The following is a 20,044-nucleotide window of genomic DNA, read 5'->3' on the forward strand; positions in this document are numbered from 1 at the left end:
CAAGGAGCAAGTGTCTTTTAATTTCATGGCTGCAGTCACCATCTGCAGTGATTTTGGAGCCCCCAAAAGTAAAGTCTGTCACTGTTTCCATTGTTTCCCCATCTGTTTGCCATGAAGTGATGGGACCGGATGCCATGATCTTAGTTTTCTGAATGTTGAGGTTTAAGCCAACTTTTTCACTCTCCTCTTGCACTTTATCAAGAGGCTCTTTAGTTCTTTGCTTTCTGCCATAAGTGTGGTGTCATCTGCATATCCAAGGTTATTGATATTTCTCCTGGCAATCTTGATTCCAGCTTGTGCTTCATTCAGCCCTGCATTTTGCATGATGTACTCTGCATATAAGTTAAATAAGCAGGGTGACAGTATACAGTCTTGAGGTACTCCTTTCCTGATTAGGAACTAGTCTGTTGTTCCATATCCAGTTCTAACTGTTGATTCTTGACCTGCATACAGATTTCTCAGGAGGTAGGTAAGGTGGTCTGGTATTCCTCTCTCTTTAAGCATTTCCCACAGGTTGTTATGATCCACACAGTCAAAGGCTTTGGTGTAGTCAATAAAGCAGAAGTAGATGCTTTTCTGGAACTCTCACTTTTCTGATGATCCAACGAATGTTTGCAATTTGATCTCTGGTTCCTCTGCCTTTTCTAAAACCAGCTTGAACATCTGGAAGATCACGGTTCATGTACTGTTGAAGCCTCACTTGGAGAATTTTGAGCATTATTTTGCTAGCATGTGAGATGAGTGCAATTGTGTGGTAGTTTGAGCATTCTTTGGCATTGCCTTTCTTAGGAATTGGAATGAACACTGACCTTTTTCAGTCCTGTGGCCACTGCTGAGTTTTCCAAATTTGCTGTCATATTGAGTGCAGCACTTTCACAGAATCATCTTTTAGGATTTGAAATAGCTCAACTGGAATTCTATCACCTTGACTAGCTTAGTTCATAGTGATGCTTCCTAAGGCCCACTTGACTTCGCATTCCAGGATGTCTGGTTCTAGGTGAGTGACCATGCCATCGTGATTATCTGGGTCGTGAAGATCTTTTTTATATAGTTCTTCTGTGTATTCTTGCCACCTCTTCTTAATATCTTCTGCTTCTGTTAGGTCCATACCATTTCTGTCCTTCATTGTGTGCCCATCTTTGCATGAAATGTTTCCTTGGTATCTCTAATTTTCTTGAAGAGATTTATTGCTTTCCTCTACTTCTTGCACTGATCACTTAGGAAGGCTTTATCTCTCCCTGCTGTTCTTTGGAACTCTGCATTCAAATGGGTAGATCTTTTCTCCTTTGCCTTTAGCTTCTCTTCTTTTCATAGCTATTTGTAAGACCTCCTCAGACAACCATTTTGCCTTTTTGCATTTCTTTTTCTTGGGGATGGTCTTGATCACAGCCTCTTGTACAATGTCATAAGCCTCTGTCCATAGTTCTTCAGGCACTCTATCAGATCTAATAATCCCTGGAATCTATTTGTCACTTCCACTGTGTAATCGTAAGGGATTTGATTTATGTCATACCGGAATGGTCTAGTGGTTTTCCCTACTTTCTTCAGTAAGTCTAAATTTGGCGATAAGGAGTTCATGATCTGAGCTATAGTCAGCTCCTGGTCTTGTTTTTGCTGACTCTATAGAGCTTCTCCATTTTTGGCTGCAAAGAATATAATCAGTCTGATTTTGGTACTGACCATCTGGTGATGTCCATAGTACAGATGTTTAGCTTATTAAGAAACTTCCAAACTGTTTTCCAAACAAGTGTATCATGTTACATTATCAATTTATCAACTTTTTTCTTTTGTGTATTGTGTCTTGATGTTGTAGACAAGGAATCCCAACAGATCTTTTTCTAACCAGTTAGTTCCACTGTTCACTAAAATGATGTTCTATGAAAACAAGTGTTAGAGTTTTAATTAAACTTACAAATCTAGGTTCTGAAAACCTACATATTTTAATACTTTGGATCTAAACTGCTCCTAATGATTAGTATCCAGTTAATTTTTTCCCCCATTGGTGAAAAAATGTACACCCTACAAACAGTTCTCCTTGCTTAAATTTCCACTCTTTTTACAAACAAAATACCCTTCCATTTGCTCTGGATCTTAGCTAAGACTAAGCCACCTTTCAAGTGAACCACCTCTCCCCACTTTCAATAGCAATCTGCTAAAGAATGACCCAGCCTCACTGCTTCTACTGCCTAACATCTCATTTCCTTTTAAAAAACTTCCATTACTGAAAATATTAGCATATACAAAAATAGAATAATATATTAGCTCCTCGGTACCCATCACCAGCCAGCTTTAACAAAGACCAGTATGTGGCTAACGTTGTTTCAGCTCTCTCCTTCTTCCCTCTCCCTGATGAATTATTTCCAAATCAATTCCAGATGTTGTATCATTTCATCTGTAACTACTTTAGAATGCATCTCTAAAACAGAAGGACTTAAAAAAAAAATACATACCCAGAATATCATTACCACATCTAAAGAATTATTCCCACCTAATATCCAGTTATCTGTGTTTATGTGTTCTTGATTGACTCATACACATTTTAATATATTTTGTTTGTTTGAATCAGAATCCAAGTAAGATCCACATACTGACACTGGTTGATGTTTCTTGAGTCACTCGTAACTGATAGGTTCTCTCTCAATTTCTCCTGACTGCATGCCACCCCCATGCCCCTACTACCCCACACCTCATCTTCTAATCTACTTGTTGAAGAAACCATCCTGTTGTGTTTCCTAGTCTGAATTTTGCTGACAGCAATCCCCCTCCTCCTAATGGGGTCATCTAACATGCCCCTCTTCCCCTGTATTTTCTACAAATTGGTAGTCAGACCTTGAGGTGTGATTGAGTATATTTTATAGGTGGTTTGTGTGCTTCCAACAGGAACCATATACTATCTGGCTGACTTTCTTTTTGTGATGTTAACAGCTACAGCCGATCACTGCTTAGATCTTTTAACTCACTGAAAATGACATTCCAATTCTGTCATTCTTGCTTGATCTGTTAGACAGACCAATTCTGTAAAGGGAACTTCCAGATGTTTAAGCTGAATTTAGAAAAGGCAGAGGAATCAGAGATCAAATTGCCAACATCCTTTGGATCATATAAAAAGCAAGAGAGTTCCAGAAAAACATGTACTGCTTTATTGACTATGCCAAAGCCTTTGACTGTGTGGATCACAATAAACTGTGGAAAATTCTGAAAGAGATGGGAATACCTGACCACCTTACCTGCCTCCTGAGAAATCTGTATGCAGGTCAAGAATCAACAGTTAGAACTAGACATGGAACAACAGACTAGTTCCATATCAGGAAAGACTTCAAGACTGTATACTGTCACCCTGCTTATTTAACTTATATGCAGAGTACATCATGCAAAATGCAGGGCTGAATGAAGCACAAGCTGGAATCAAGATTGCTAGGAGAAATATCAATAACCTCAGATATGCAGATAACACCACCCTTTTGGCAGAAAGCGAAAAAGAACCGAAGAGCCTCTTGATGAAAGAAACGCAAGAGGAGAGTGAAAAAGTTGGCTTAAACCTCAACATTCAGAAAACTAAGATTATGGCATCTGGTCCCATCACTTCCCGGCAAATAGGTGGGGAAACAATGAAAACACTGACAGACTTTACTTTTGGGGGCTCCAAAATCACTGCAGATGGTGACTGCAGCCATGAAATTAAGACATTTATTTGCTCCTTGGAAGAAAAGCTATGACAAACCTAGACAGCACAATAAAAAGCAGAGACATTACTTTGCTGATGAAGGTCAAAGCTATGGTTTTTTCTAGTAGTCATGTATGGATGTGAGAGTTGGACCATAAAGAAAGCTGACTGCTGAAGAACTGATGCTTTGGAACTGTGGTGTTGGAGAAGACTCTTGAGAGTCCTTTGAACTGCAAGGAGATCTAACCAATCAATCCTAAAGGAAATCAATCCTGACTATTCATTGGAAGGACTGATGCTGAAGTGCCAATACTTTCGCCACCTGATGCGAAGAGCTGACTCACTGGAAAAGACCCTGATGCTGGGAAAGATTGAAGGCAGGAGAAGGGGACGACAGAGGATGAGATGGTTGATGGCATCACTGACTCAATGGACATGAGTTTGAGCAAGCTCCAGGAGTTGGTGATGGACAGGGAAGCCTGGCGTGCTGCAGTCCATGGAGCTGCAAAGAGTCGGACATGACTGAGTGACTGAACTGACTGACTGTAAAGAGTAATTCCCCTCATCTCTATTTGGTAACCTTGAGGTGTGGTTTAGACAGGAAAGGAGATCAGTGTTAGATTCTTTCTCCCTAATTACTATTTCACAGTATTGGATGGGTTCCTTAGTATTCTCCAAAGTTGACCAATAACTTTCTGTTTTCTTTAGTACCATTATGAACTCATAGACTTAGATATATCTGATGTGTTTCAATCCAGTGTAGTTATTATCCTTATAGATGTTCAAGTGGGAGCCTCTTCAAGTTGTCTCCTAATTACTTGAACCTTAAATTAAACCTAGTAATTTTTGAAAGCTTCCTGGATGTCTGATATAACAAGATGTTGCCAAGTTTATCTTGTACATTTTCAGTCCTAAATCTGGATTCAGCCATTTCTCATAGTAGTCTTGGTTGCCTTAAGTGAAAAATATTATTTACATACAATGGCCTGGGTGCTAGTGATGTTCTAGTGGACAGAGCTAGGAAATATATTTCACTAGACAGAGCTAGAAAAAATATATATATATATTAAATGATTAAAAAACATACTACCGATCAATATAACATGTATGGTCTTTCTTTCAAAGCCCAGTTATAAATGATACTACATATAATTATTACATGCCTCCTTGGAAAATACTTAGAATGACGACTGATTTACAAAATAAGAAATAAACAATGAACTTTTCCTAAAATCCACTGCTTCTCTTACCAGTTCTGCAAAGTCTGCGGCCTCCAAGTCACTCAATGCCGTGTCTAATTCCAGCTATATGGGGAAAAAAAAAACTGTAACACAAACATTTAATTTATATTACTTAGTTTTTAGTACTGGCCATATAAAAGTGCTTAATTACTTGTGTGTGCTAAGTTGCTTCAGTCGTGTCTGACTCTTTGAGAACCCATGGACTGTAGCCACCAGGCTCCTCTGTCCATGTGATTCTCCAGGCAAGAATAATGGAGGGGGTTGCCATTTCCTCCTCCAATAATTACTTGAAGAAGTAAATAAATATCTCTCTCTTCTTTGTGTTATTTAAAGAATGTCCCAAAATGGAACATCTTGCTTTTTAAGCTTTGCAATTACAAAAATAAAATCAGTGTATTTTAACATACAGGCATTTTTTACTTACATCTTCATTACTGCAAAATGGGCTTCACTTTGTATTCAATGCAAACTAATTTATGAAGTTACAAAGCTGCTTTACAGTTTTGTCAGAAAAATTTTTAACTTATTAAAAATCTTAAGAGTAAAATAAATCAATCTTGATATAGCCAATCTATTATGAATTGTTTATTTTTCTATTTTCTATATATTTCTCAACAGTTGGATCTTGGAAAATATCAACATTCTTCCCTGTCTCTTGCCTTTAAATTCTTTTGTATAAAAAGACTGTTAATCTTTATTCATGGATTAAATCATGAAAGCAAGTGTTCCCCTGGAACCTGGCACAGTTTAACCACCCTACAGAGTTATTAGAAAAATCTCTTACTTAGGATTTAGCTTCTGTTCCTATGGAATTTGCCTGAACTCTTTCATGTATTTGTCCTTCCCTGAAGCATTCAAAATTTTAAGGCAGAATATATTTAATCTGAGGTTTAATCTGTAATGCATATATATAAACTGAAAACTATTGATAGTTAAAGTTTGTAGCATGTATGGTATTTGTGAAAAATAATCCTTGTTTTTTATTTTTTTAAAGGCCAAGGGCACTCTCTGCAGGACCATTTCACAAACTGTGTCTTACTGAGATGACAGAAGCTTTGGAAACATTAGTCATGCCTCTCAATGCTTTTCACACAGTGTGACTTATTACTCATTTGTGACCCACATTTTTCTGCATCTAGCAAATACTTCATGTTCTCCTTTTTGTGGCTATAGTTTCTGTTGTGAAAAACTATAGGACAAAAAGAAAATTACCTACTTAAGATTTCTGATCACAGAAATGTTAAACAGGTTGCTATTCCTGCTACTGAACTCTATAGGCTAAAACACAAGGTTACTTCATACTCCTTAAGAGAAAAAGTAAAATATCTTTTCTCTTAATTATTCCAATGTATCTTAGGGAAAAAAAATTTTTTTTAAGTCTGACATACAAAATAAGGAAATTCTCAAACACCTGGGAAAGAAAACTGAAGTGCAACCTCACCATATACTAAACTCAGAACAAGTATATTTTTCTCCAACTTAAAAGCAATTATTCCCACCTAAAATTTATCAGGTACAAATTACCTCACACACCTATATGTTTTTAACTAAATTTCTCAAGGCACAAAATTTCTTACTATTTTCCATTGGAATATATATAGTCAATAAATCCTACTATTTTTAATCACAGTAAGAAATCTCAAAGGGAAAAGCAAAGCTTTTGAGTTCTTTGAGTCTGCTGATAAAACAAAAACAAAAACTTCAAGGATTACCATGTATTTAAAACTTTACATTCATCAGAGACTTTTAGATCACTTTATCAGAGAGTATCTATCTCTTTCCAAAAATATTATTCTTAATTCTCTTAACCATACTACAAAATGTGAAAACGTCTCAGCTATATCCTCATTGTTTCCCGTGTACAAGTTCCACCTACCCAACTACACTGTGAGCATCCAAAGGACTTTTCTGGATTCCCAGAGCACAGCACACATCTGAGTACTTGGCACAGTAAAGGCTGACCTCCATATAGAAATGTCAGACTCAGAAAGTACAAGTACAGCCAAAGCTCTGGTGAGATAAAGCAACAGGTATGATTTGAGTCAAAAGATTACAGAATATACATCAGTTCACATGGTGATTTCTCAGTGTGATATTGTCTTAGGCTGTTAAAAATAAAGTATACAAGGTGGGGGGGGTGGAGGGAGGGGACATGTGTATGCCTGTGGCTGATTGATGTTGATGTGTGCAGAAACCAACACAACTGTGAAGCACTTATCCTTCAATTAAAAATTAGTATATTTTTTAAAAGTATATAGTCCTTTTAATCAAATATATGCTAAGGGGAATAATGTCAATAAAAGAGAAATCTGAATACAGAAAGAAGCCTTCACATGGAATTTATAAGACTGAAATAGTCTGTATTTTTAAATGTCTTAAACTTCTTAGAAGGAAAATATTTAATCTTAATATATCCAAAGTCTAAAGACACTGCCCCCAAAAACATTTAGTCTTATATCTCTACTCTCACAGAAGAGACTATATACTTTGTGGATAAAACATTTCTTTAAGTGAAGAGAGTCTTAGGGGAAAGAACTTGAGCAAAACTCATGAGATGATGGTGTGTGTGCTTAACTGCTCAGTGGTGTCTGACTCTTTGCAACTCCGTGGACCACAGTCCACCAGGCTTCTCTGTCTATGGAATTTTCCAGGAAAGAAAACTGGAGTGGGTTGCCATTTCCTACTCTAGGAAAGAGATGTTAGCGCCTCTGACAATGGGTCTTGTGTCTTTCAGAAGGAAAAAGACCCCAGAATGGACATGAGGCAGACTTTGGAACCAGGGTCTTTCTATATTAAATGTAAGGTTATCTAATTAAACTCTGTCTCTTATTCATGGGAGTAGAATTCTATATTTCATACTTTTCAGTATGGAAATGATTTAGGAAAATTATAATCATTGGCCTCAGATAAAAAAATGCAGCAGGAGGTAGTTGATAGAGGCAAGGACAAAAAAAGAATATCAGAAGGTAAAGTTTCCTTTAAAGATGCTCTAACCCCTCAACTCCCTCCAGTTATACAATATATAATACTACTTTCACAACTATAATTACAACAATGTGCAAGGCATGGCTCTTAAGCATTTTATGTATTATAACTTCTTTATGAAGTAGATACTATTATTGTTCCCATTTTACAGATGAGAAAACTGAGTAAAGAGACTGATATATCAGTTTAAATTATTATTAAACTGTCAAAAGGCATAATTATTTGATCATATAGAATTCCATGAAGAGAAGAATCTTGAATTGGGATTTTACTACAACATAGCTTGAGTTTCTTCATGGACAAGGAACTGCTATGGCATGGTGCCTCATTAATACTGTTACAAATGCTGTGGCTAAATATACTGCTGTTTATGAATATGTTTGAAGTGAGTCTTCAGTCATTCAGTCATTTCAATCCGTAGTTATTCTGGATCTAGAAATGACTAAAATCACATTGATAACCCTCATGAAGATTACCTTTGCGTGAGCTATCTATGGGACAAGGCTAAGGGTAATTACAGATGCTCATGTAAACAAAGATTTTGGTATTATTCGTGGAGTTTGTATTTTAGTTAAGAATATTTGTTAGCCAATCATTTCATCCACTTAACTCAATGACCTGGCATTATAAAATCAAAACCACATAATTAAAAAGTAAGACACACATGTAATTATGATTTCCAAAAAGTATTCCAAGTTTGAACAAAGCCTGAATGTTAAAGTAAGATGAGAGAACTAATTTTTATTTAGAAAAAGTTCACTGCACTGGACCTCCTACCATATCAACTAGTTGCCCTTTTAACTCTTACCCACAATCCTGAAAATAACAAAAAGCCTATGGGGGAGAAAAAAAAAGGGAAAATAAAGAATTATAAGGCAACTGGCTCTGATTCTTATTTATGACACCTAAGAGTACCTTAATTTCCTGGGGAAGTGTGAGCCACCGAACTCCAGGGAGATTGTCTAAAAGTACTGCACTGGAAGCATCATACTGCTGTGTGCTGGGACTGGCACTTGAATGTAGTTTAGTGGGCTGAAGTGCTCTTTGGAAAAACAAGCTGAAAAAATGGTCCAAACGAGGAACATTCTCAGCCTGGCAGAAGGCACTGAAAAAACAAGAGCTGTAATGTTAGAACAACACATGGAAATGGTGGTCATCGCTTGTACAATCCCAAAGGGACTGGATCTTGCCCAGCTACATAGCTTCTCTTCCTTACTCCTCCCTTCTTAATAAGAATTAATAGCCATAATGTTACTGATGGAGTATATTAAGAAAGTCACCCTGTCAATATTTTTTACCCTAAGACTTTATTCTCAAACGCACTGGGCAGATGGTACTATGGGAAAACCACAGGGCTAACACAAGTGGTGTATCTAAAACAGAATGGGCTGAAGTACCCTTTTGGCAAAAAATGTAAGTTGCTTTCACTTTTGATTATTTCTCAACCATTTACAACTCCCAATATCTTTCAGTCAGCATAGGATAACAAAAAGATTCTGAGCTTCTAGAACAGACCTGACTGAACTCACTGCTTTTCACTAGGTAGATCTCTCAGGAAAATCATCTAACCTTTCTCTGAACTTTTGTTCCCAAATGTAAAAACAGGGATAATACAATCTAACTCTCGTGAAAAGTACCTAGTATACAGTAAGTACTTATTATGCCTATTACTTACTGGTATACAGTAAACACATGATTAGTCTAAGTTATTTCCTCCCCTCTTTGCTAATGAAGGCACAGCTATTTAAAAACTAAAAAAAACAAAACAAAACAAAACCCTGGTTTCAGTGATGTAAAAGTAGTATAGCATTACCTACAACCACTCAGTGGTATAAACTACTGGATAACACAATAACTGATATATATGTATATATATACACACACCATTAATATATCAGAATAATATTCACTGATTCATTCAGCTAATTACTTGAGTGTCTACTGTGTTTCACGCACTATTCTCATGCATGGAGGTACAGCAATAAAAATAGACAAAAGACAAAGTCTCTACTCCCCTGGAGCTCCCATTCTATTGGAGAATGATGATAAATGATCAAAAAGTAAAAACATGAACTTGTACAAAGGACTAAGCAGAGAATAAGACTGAATGGGTGAGGTACTGGCTGGCTATTTTAAATCAAATGGTTAGGGAAGGATCTCTGAGAAGGAACAGGGCATTTAAGCTGAGGTCCTGATGTCAAGAGGGTCTAGTGAGATGGAAGAGTACAAAAGCCAGGGTGGGAACAGGCTTGACCAGGATGCCTGCAGAACAGTACAGAAAGGCGGTGGGGATTGAGATCTGAAATCAGAAAGGTATGTGGGAGCCACATAATAATGTAGAAAGATCATTCTAACTTTGGAAATTAAAGAGGCAAGAATGGAGGCAAAGTAATCAGGAAGTTACTGTAGTAATGGGCCGCAGCAGTAGTTGGACAGGGTTAATAGTGAAGATGGAAAGCAATGGATGGATTTGAGATTTGTTTTGGAGACAGGTTGATTAGGACTTGCTGATGGATTGGCTGGGAATGATGAAGGAAACATATCTTTAATTTGATCACAACATTACACTTTGTAAAGGTATAATCAGTTTTCTGTCACAGAGGACTAACCAGCTCACAACTTACAAATGATAATTTAAGTTTTGGACGTTTTAGTCATTTCATAATTTTTCACAATGGGCCTTTAATATCTTTCATAATCAGAAAACGTGATTAAAAATTATTGCAAAATGACTATTAATATCATGGATCCATACTGCTTCTTGGTTTCAAAAACTCAGTGGATCTTGACATTTATTATTTTAGTTTGCCTTTCAAATTCTAACTTGGGTAAGGAAAAAACTGCTTAAATTTGCTGACAACTTGGAGATGGAAGCTTAATATCAAAATGAAATTCAGAGAAATCAAGAGTCCCTTTGTCCTCAACCTACTTCATTGGAATTTATAGAACAACTCCAACTGCTTTATCTTCATATACAGAATTCATTACAGGAATTTAATCTTTGATCATCTCTAGTTTTTGAAAATAGAGATTCAGTTAGGGCAAGGCATAGCAATATTTGCTCATCTAGTATAAATTTAAGGAGGTAGTTTATAACCACCATAAGAGTCCTTACTTTCATTGGCTAACATTTTTCTTACTAGTAAAAGGTAAAAGCACTATATATGAATGCCCAGCCTTTTGTAGTTCACACATTTGGAAAATGCTAATATGTAATTGAATTTGAGAGGAAGGTGTCTCCGAAGAGGCTTCTGGAGGAAAATACTGCAAATTAGACAATTTCTCCAGATGACATCATCACAGAAAATTCCTTTAGGCAGCTCTGAGAACAGTGACAACAAAGCTGATACTACTATGGTTTGGAAAAGTGTATAAACTGCCTTTGGAATTTTTATATTGATATACTCTTAAGGCTTTAAATTAAAGGTACCATTTTAGCCCTCTGAAGTACTGGGAATTAACAACAATCCTCCAAAGAGAAAAAAATCTACTTCTCATAATTTTACATGTTCAAATGTTAAATGACTGCCTCAAATTTCCTCCTTCAGATCAAGAAAGATGTAGCACATACTGCAAGGTTAAAAAAACAAGAAGAAAAATATGCACACTGTGAGCTCACATGTAAAAAAAGAATGTGGATATTCATATTATATAGACAATATTAGGTTGGCCAGAAAGTTCATTCAGGTTTCTCTGTAACATCTTGAGGGAAAAAAAAAAAAAACACGAACTTTTTGGCCAACCCAATATATGGAAGAATATACATGAAAATAAATAGTCGAGTACTTTCTCCACTCTGTCTTTTATTTATTTTTTTTTTACTAAAAAACTTTTTAAGGAAAAATATCACAGTATAGTAATTTGACAGTGGTCTTATAATCAGAAGAAAACACAAAAAACTTATTTGAAATCTTACTCTTTTCTGTATCTGTTCTGAAGAAATGCTCTTACATTTGCCCCTACAAAAATATATCAAATCACAATGTAATTGCGCTTATATCAGTATTTCACAAAACTTATGAGATCAAAAGAGAAAAAGCACCAGATCAAATGAAAAACTGCCTATAGCTGTAAACTAAAAGCCAGACATGAAGGATGAGAAAATAAGAAAACCAACCAACCAACAAACAACTAACTTGACAACCAAGAACACTATTAAGCACAAAAAGTAGTTTAGAATCATATACTTAAAATGTGAGATTCAATTCAAAGAAGTACTCACCTATCTAAGGAACCATACATAAATTTTAAGGTTTGGGCAACATCTTCTATCATATTCCTTAGCTGAGGAAGAGGTACTCTAAAAAAAAGCAAAATAACATCTGTTCATTTATAACATAGACAATTGATTTCATAACAAAAGAAGCAGATCTTAATATATATATGAAAAATGTGAAAAGTGTGTATGTTAACTATGAGTACAGCTGTGTAAAATGATTGCTTCCTGCATAATTAAAAACTCTGATGTTTAGATTTGGGGTACTAACATGGGTCAAGTTCAAACTTTTATATCACCATCTATATGGAAATTACTTAATCCCCTTAGGATTTAATTTCCTTTATGTACAACGGGACCATAATCACGAAACCTTCTCAGGTTCATTTTGAGGATTCAATAAAAGTAATACGTTTAAGAAGTTGGTGTAATATCTGCGCCCATAGAAAGAAATGTGAATTCTTGACACTTTCCAGTAATACTAAAATCTCAATTGAACCTCTAACTCTTGTGACAAAAAGACACCCCTTAATGAAAGAGAAAGGAAAGAAAGTAGGAGAAAGGAAAGAAAGTAGGAGAAAGGAAAGAAATGGACTTAACACTTTCTTATTGAATCCTTGTAGGAATTTTACAAAGCAGGTCTTATTATTGCCATTACATCAATGGGTAAACTGAGGTTTAAGAAGTAACTTCTGCAAGGAAACCCAGGGAGCAGAACCTGCTGGTGGGCTCCAAAGTTACTCTCTCTACTACCTTACACTGTCTTCCTGGTTATGTCCTCAGCATTCCCTGCAGCCATCACAGTAAGATGATCTCCCCACCGAGAAAACACACGTTACTACTGGAGTATATGCCCCACTCTGTCCTCTGTGGGCCAATGCTTTTCTCATCCTGACTGTAAAAGATATAGTGATGAAGAAAGAAACATACAGACGGTGGCATTAAGACACACAGGGAAAAAAATCCCAGGGACGCCAGTTCAATTACAAACCACATGCGTGATGTTGGAGATACAGAGATGTACAAACTGACACTGAGGAGGCGCTTGAGCATGATCTCTCAATACTCTACTTCCCAACCAGAACAAATGAGAACAATAATAACTACCTTTCACAGTCATGTGAAACAAGATGAAACAAGGAAAAAGTCTGCTACAGAGCGGTTGATATGAGCAATAAGACAGCTGGGTGAAGAGGTGGCTGGGACTATTTCCGACTTGAAGCTCGGGTTAGAGAAGGAGGAGGACCTTCCAATTCATTCTAACTTAACAAGCCAAGTTCTCTAGGAAGGAAATGACATAAGAATTTAGGAGAGGCCCCCTCCCCAGCCCCACCCCAGTAATAAAGACTGAGAAAATGGCTAGAGCATAATCTCCTTATCGAGCAAAACCTTGATCCAGAGCTCAGCAGTGACAGTCCTTTTTTGGCTTCAGGGCAAAACCTGTGGACTCTGTCTCTAGCTGACTAAATGTGACTGGTGGCATCACATGGTGACATCAGAATGTGGGAGAGCAGCCTCTGCCCAGTTCTTTAGCTGGGCCTTCCTCTTTGCTCTCTAACTGCCCACACGACCTTATCTTACCACTGTATTATCTGTATCTTTTGCCTTTTGGGCTACTACAAAAGTCTAAAGGCACTACCCTGCCTTTTACCTGCCACTGCACTGTAAAGCATCTTATTCTGGATATTCTCCAATTTGTATAAACCCATTCTGTGAAACCTCATGTGAAGAGTTGACTCATTGGAAAAAACTCTGATGCTGGGAGGGATTGGGGGCGGGAGAAGGGGACGACAGAGGATGAGATGGTTGGATGGCATCACCGACTCTATGGACATGAGTCTGGGTAAACTCCGGGAGTTGGTGATAGACAGGGAGGCCTGGTGTGCTGCAATTCATGGGGTCGCCAAGAGTCGGATATGACTGAGCGACTGAACTGAACTGATACTGTAAAAACAACTCAATTTTTCATTATACAACCCATGGCATAGGGCAGCCTCCTAGCAGGGTTCATTATAGTCCTTTTTCAGACAGAAAAATGCACATGCATCCTAAGTCACTTCAGTCGTGTCTGACTCTTTGTGACCCTATAGAGTGTAGCCTGCTGGGCTCCTCTATTGATGGGATTCTCCAGGCAAGAATACTGGAGTGGGTTGCCGTGCCCTTCTCCAAGGGATCTTCCCGACCTAGGGACTGAATTCGCGTCTATTATGTCTCCTGCATTGGCAGACGGGTTCTTTACCACTAGCACCACCTGGGAAGCCTGAAAAATGCACATTAGCTGGTTAAAGAGAACCATCATGTAACAGCACCACTATCCTATCATATGAACATTTTTGATTCTCTTTCTGTCCAAAATTAAAGACCTTTTTAAAACACAATCATTTTAATATTTTTCACTGCAGCCTCCTCTGGAGTTCCTGTTTGTGGTGTTAAAACAAGTCCACACATTGTTTGATACTGTTGCTTTTGAGTGTGGGCTGGATTTAGTAACTCACTTCTAACACATATATAGATAAATGTCAGCCTGCTCTTATAGCCAACTATTAAAATAGGAAATATTTCAGAATACTTACAAAAAAGTTAAGAAGGGGACTGTGATAAGACATACCATTAAAGAAATCATTTTAAAGTTAAATATTCATTATTTCATCAAAGATACTCAACATCAAGGCAAAACATCTTTCTGCTGACCTTTAATTCTCCAAAATCACCAACAGGAAAAAGAACAAAAACTGTAAACATGCAAAATCCAAACCATGATACTGTCAAAAGTCTGAGCAGAGGACAAGCTGATCTCAGCCACCTCTGTACTGGTCGCATCTTAGAGGAAATGGTATTGACAGCCTTGCTAATTAATCTAGGTGGGCTGTCCTGGTACCTTGCTGCACCCTTCATACCAAATGAACACAGGTAGCCATTAAACCAGTGCAGCAAAACTTTCAATTGTAAAACTTCCTCAATTGACCTTTTGACAAAAATGTCTCATTTTAATGAAACAGACTTTATCAGCAGTATTTTAAAAACGAATGTAAGGTAAACAAAAATCCCAACTTACTCCTCGGCAGGCAGGCCAATTAATAACAGCTTGTCAGTTTCTTTCCAATAAGCTATATGAATTTGTTTTCCATTTAAAAGAAGGGATGAGCTAAGGAAAAAACAGAGTCAAAATGAAATTAAGAATATCTTTAAATGTCATAAAATTATAAACAGTCATTTAGAAAAGATTACATATGGTATGATTTAAGAACTACATGGTTAATAAGCAAATTTCTTGGCATATACCTAATTGCCACACAGAAAAGGCAAGGAATTGTACAACATAAGCATATTCTAAAATACATACTTCAAAAAGCTCACAAAAACCTGGTCAAACAAAAGTAGACTCATTATAGCAAAAAACTATTGAAACACTTTTGCTAACATTAATTGACTATATACACATTTTTTTAAAGAAGAAAGCTTCCATCTCAGTGTGTCAACAAATTTTTACTGATTATCTATTTATGAAACTAATTTACTAAAAGAGATTACAAAGAAGGAAGATGTAGTCCCAGGCTCAAAACATGATCACTTAGTACAGAACACGTAAATAAGTAACCAAAATGTTGTCAGATTTAAACGTATTCTCAAGGAAACATTTGCAGTAATAGATATATTCATGATGGTGATGGTTTCAGGGTCTATACCAATGTCAAAAACGATCAAATTATACAGTTTACATATGTGCCATTTACTCTACTTCAATTATATTTCAATTAATTTGGAAAACAATGTGTTCTAAAGAGAGATACAACAATAAACTATGGAAACATAATATGATTCAATCTTACAGTGTGGGGAGGTGGTGAGAAGGTGTTTTCTTTGAAATTAAAATACGCCCATCAATCTTTATCTATTGCATCCCAGGACATAGTGTACTTTCTATACTATAGTAGATCAGTATATGAGATTTTTAAAAGGATATTAGTTTTGCCTTAATAAGGTTTAAAAAATGCATGTACTTTTAGACAAATACTAGATTATAGTCATAATTAATTTTACTATAGTTTTAAAACTGTATGCAACAAAAGACACATGTTGCTAAGGCATCCCTGAAATAATAATAATCTTCATACTCTTTCAAAAAAGTTTTTCCTATATATATTTAGTTTTCCACATCTGATGATAGTTTAGTTGCTAAGTCTTGTCCAACTCTGCAACCCATGGACTGTAGCCTGCCAGGCTCCTCTGTGTATAGGATTTCCCAGGTAAGAATACTGGAATGGGTTGCCATTTCCTTTTCCAAGGGATCTTCCCAACCCAGTGACTGAACTTGCATCTCCTACATTGGCAGGCAGATTCTTTACCGCTGAGCCACCAGGGAAGCTGCTTCCACATGTCTAATCCATATCTTATCTAACAAAGATCTAAATATCAAAGATCTAAAGTATCTAGAAAAATAAAATCCACATGGAGAAACTTAAAGCACATCTTCTTACTAAAAAGATTAAAAATGAGGCCTGCACCTTAAAAACATGTTAAGAGAAGGAAGCTAGTCACAAATAACGACATATTTCAATTTCTTTCTTACAAAATGTCCAGAATAGGGAAATCGATGCAGACAAAAAGTGGATTAGTGGGTGCTTAGGGTTTGGGGGTGGGTAGGTGAGTGAACTGCTGCAAGGTACAGAGTTCTTCTTTCAGATGATAAAAGTGTTCAAAACCTGACTCTCGTGACGGTTTCACATCATCTTCAAATACCAAACACCATCCAACTGTATACTTTAAGTGGGTGAATTGGATGCTATATGAACCGTATCTCAATAAAACTATTAAAAAATGTTTAATGCCTATGACACGCTTTTAGGAATGTGTGTGCTGTGCTTAGTCGCTCAGTTGCGTCCAACTCTTTGTGACCCCATGGACTGTAGCCCGCCAGGCTCCATGGGGATTCTCCAGGCAAGAATACTGGAGTGGGTTGCCATGCCCTCCTCCAGGTTTATGAATGTGAATATATTCTAAATGGAGCCTCGGTTACTAGCATTCTGTAATGAACTAGTCTTTTATATATACACTATATTAAAAGTCCCAGAGTTAAATATCACTTTCATTTAGAGAAACAAAAAATTCTTCCTGTTATCTTGCAGATCCTATCTATTAAGATCCTAGACAATAGCACAGGAAACTATACTCAATACTTTATAACTACCTATTACAAAGGGAAAAGAATCTGAAAAAGGATGTGTGTGTGTGTGTGTGTGTGTGTACACTGTGCTGTATACCTGAAATTAACACATTATAAACCAACAATATACTTCAATAAAGAATAAAATCCTAAAGGTGTCATTTTAATCAGAAGATTGGAAAAGAAAAGCTAAAGCCTAGAAAATCCAACTTGATATCGTATCAGTATCGAAGGGCTCATAAAATTTGAGATAAACTTTTTTTTTGGTAAAGTCCAGACTGTTGAAAGGAGAAGGCAGTGGCACCCCACTCCAGTGCTCTTGCCTGGAGAATCCCATGGACGGAGGAGCCTGGTAGGCTGCAGCCCTTGAGGTCGCTAAGAGTCAGACACGACTGAGCGACTTCACTTTCATGCATTGGTGAAGGAAATGGCAGCCCACTCCAGTGTTCTTGCCTGGAGAATCCCAGGGACGGGGGAGCCTGGTGGGCTGCCGTCTATGGAGTCGCACAGAGTCAGACACAACTGAAGTGACTTAGCAACTTAGCAAACTGTTGAAATATCAAGAAAAATAGTTTATAATTTGTAGATCTATTTTATGAAAAAAAGCAAAAAAAAAAAAACCCCAAAAAAACCTCAAAAACTTTGAAGCCCCCCCTTTCCATAAGTTAACTATAAAATTTCAAAGTCAGGAAATATTATAGATGATACCTTCTGAATACTCTTTTCTAAAGTGTATGTGTATTGTGTGTTTTTCTATCATTGTTTTAAGAACAAAACATTTTGAACTATATGAAAAATTTGTGTTCAGTCATCCTTACCAAACACAAAGCTATTGTCAAGCAAGTTAATAATCAAGATACAATCATGAAAAAGCCAAAATTCATCATAATGCCATGCTTAATAGAGACCACTTTTATGAAAAAATTCTAAAATGCAGATCATTAGTCTAATTTTGTTATGTAAAATGTGCCCAAACACCCAGATCTACAGCTGTACTGAGAATATAATTTTCAACAGATGAGTAGTAGAAACAATCGAGGTGAGAAAGAAATTATCCATAGATATCATACCTGCCATATAAATATTTCCATTATTGATATAAACATATTTGTATAACAGATACCTGCATTAGTGTTTTGTCAGAACCAAGGTAAAGAACTGGAAAGAAAGAGAATCAAAGCTAAATAAAAGTCAGTTATTACCTCGTAACTTGTGTCCCGGTTACATTTTCCAACATGTCACAGAGTGTGAGAAATATCCCTCTCACACTCTGGAGTTTCTGAGATGCCTCAGAAACTGGATAATGATAAAGGATTTCCTGCTGTTAAATGAAAAGAAACAGAAATGTCAATCCTTCTGAAATTTTCCAACAATAATTTTTTTCATGCCAAGTATAGACTTCGAATTAAGGAAAAAACAAACAAAAATGACTCCTTTCAGCTTCAGTGGGAGTTTTATGCAAACATAAGAAGAAAAGTATGCCTGGAATTTTAACACATATGCACATTTAAAATAAGTTAGACTATCAAAATTGGTCATGATATATATGCTGAGGAGAATACTGATTAGTTGGAATAGTTAAAACCAATTACCAGCAATGCTTCAAATATTAATCTCCTTTACAATAAATTTAAATACTAACAAACATTTATATTTCATTATATAGATATTCTTGTCTCCTATGGTTACATATGCACACAGACACTAAATGAAACTTTAAGGAGTCTTTAAATTTAATTACTTTCATTACTGACTTTTAAAAGATAAGCTTCATCTTTGGTAAAACCATAAAATTTTTATTTAAACACAAGGCTGTAATTAAATTTACAGAGTGACAATACAAAATTAAAGTCATGCAGATAAGAAGAAAGAAGTATTAACGATACTATAAAATCTTCGGTTTCAATTTGAAAGCATTTGCCTGTCATAAATTAATTTGAATTCAACCTTTAAAAGGGACATTTTAAATTATGGAAAATACTAAATCCATAGGATTATTCACAAAATGCTTAATGGTTTTCTGTTTTCAAGAAGAGTATATTCCGAGGAAACAAATATTTTCATAAAATTAAATACATTTCAAAACCAGGCTGTGCATTGTTAGTACTTTTCCATGAAGAGATGACCCAATCTGTACCTCACTTTTTTGCTGTTACTTAAAACAAAATGGTATTTTTTTCTACAACAAATTAGAAGCAAGCAAAATAAAAATTTCTAGATAGAAACCATAGAGAATTCAGAGTAATTTCCACTTATGATATTCAATGACAATATCCTTAAATATTAATATAACCATGACTGACACTCAAACTTTTAAAATGCTGTATCTTTTCTTTGGTTCTCTCTCTAAAGAATGTTCTACACTTTGCTTTCGTCTCTCTTTAAAAGAAACAATTATGTGGCTTGGAGTCCATGTCTTAGCAACTTCCATATTAGGATAAAATATAAATAATAATAAACTGGACACATCTGTTTTTTATACTTACCAAGCACATTTAATATATGCAAACTGCTATGGAAGATGTGTGCTAAATACAGCCTGCGTAATAACCTGAATTTCTGGTAGTATTTCTAGTGTAAAAGTAATCACAAAACATTTTATCTCTAAAAATTAAGTCAAACACCCGTTAAGATCTTCTGTTATGTCCATTTAATAAATCTGAACCTTAACTGGCAAACAAATTTACAGTATTTAGCCAAATACCCAACACCACTTTAAACAAATAACCATATAGTCTTCGATTAGTTTTTTTAAAGTCCAAATCTTGTAACTT

The 20,044-nt window shown here is 36.1% G+C and overlaps 1 protein-coding gene across 1 annotated transcript in view; it reads right to left on the reverse strand.

Annotated features, from left to right (window-relative positions):
- Positions 1-20,044, reverse strand: part of INTU (inturned planar cell polarity protein) — a 78,499-nt gene that overhangs the window by 20,640 nt on the left and 37,815 nt on the right. The window contains exons 5-9 of the mRNA XM_069557459.1: positions 18,473-18,591; positions 15,162-15,251; positions 12,113-12,190; positions 8,806-8,995; positions 4,915-4,968 (exon numbers count right to left, since the gene is read on the reverse strand). Of these exons, the coding sequence (XP_069413560.1) occupies positions 4,915-4,968; positions 8,806-8,995; positions 12,113-12,190; positions 15,162-15,251; positions 18,473-18,591 (531 nt within the window). The remainder of the gene's footprint in view (positions 1-4,914; positions 4,969-8,805; positions 8,996-12,112; positions 12,191-15,161; positions 15,252-18,472; positions 18,592-20,044) is intronic.

The sequence above is a fragment of the Ovis canadensis genome, chromosome 17 (genome assembly GCF_042477335.2).
Source record: "Ovis canadensis isolate MfBH-ARS-UI-01 breed Bighorn chromosome 17, ARS-UI_OviCan_v2, whole genome shotgun sequence".
NCBI lineage: Eukaryota > Metazoa > Chordata > Mammalia > Artiodactyla > Bovidae > Ovis > Ovis canadensis.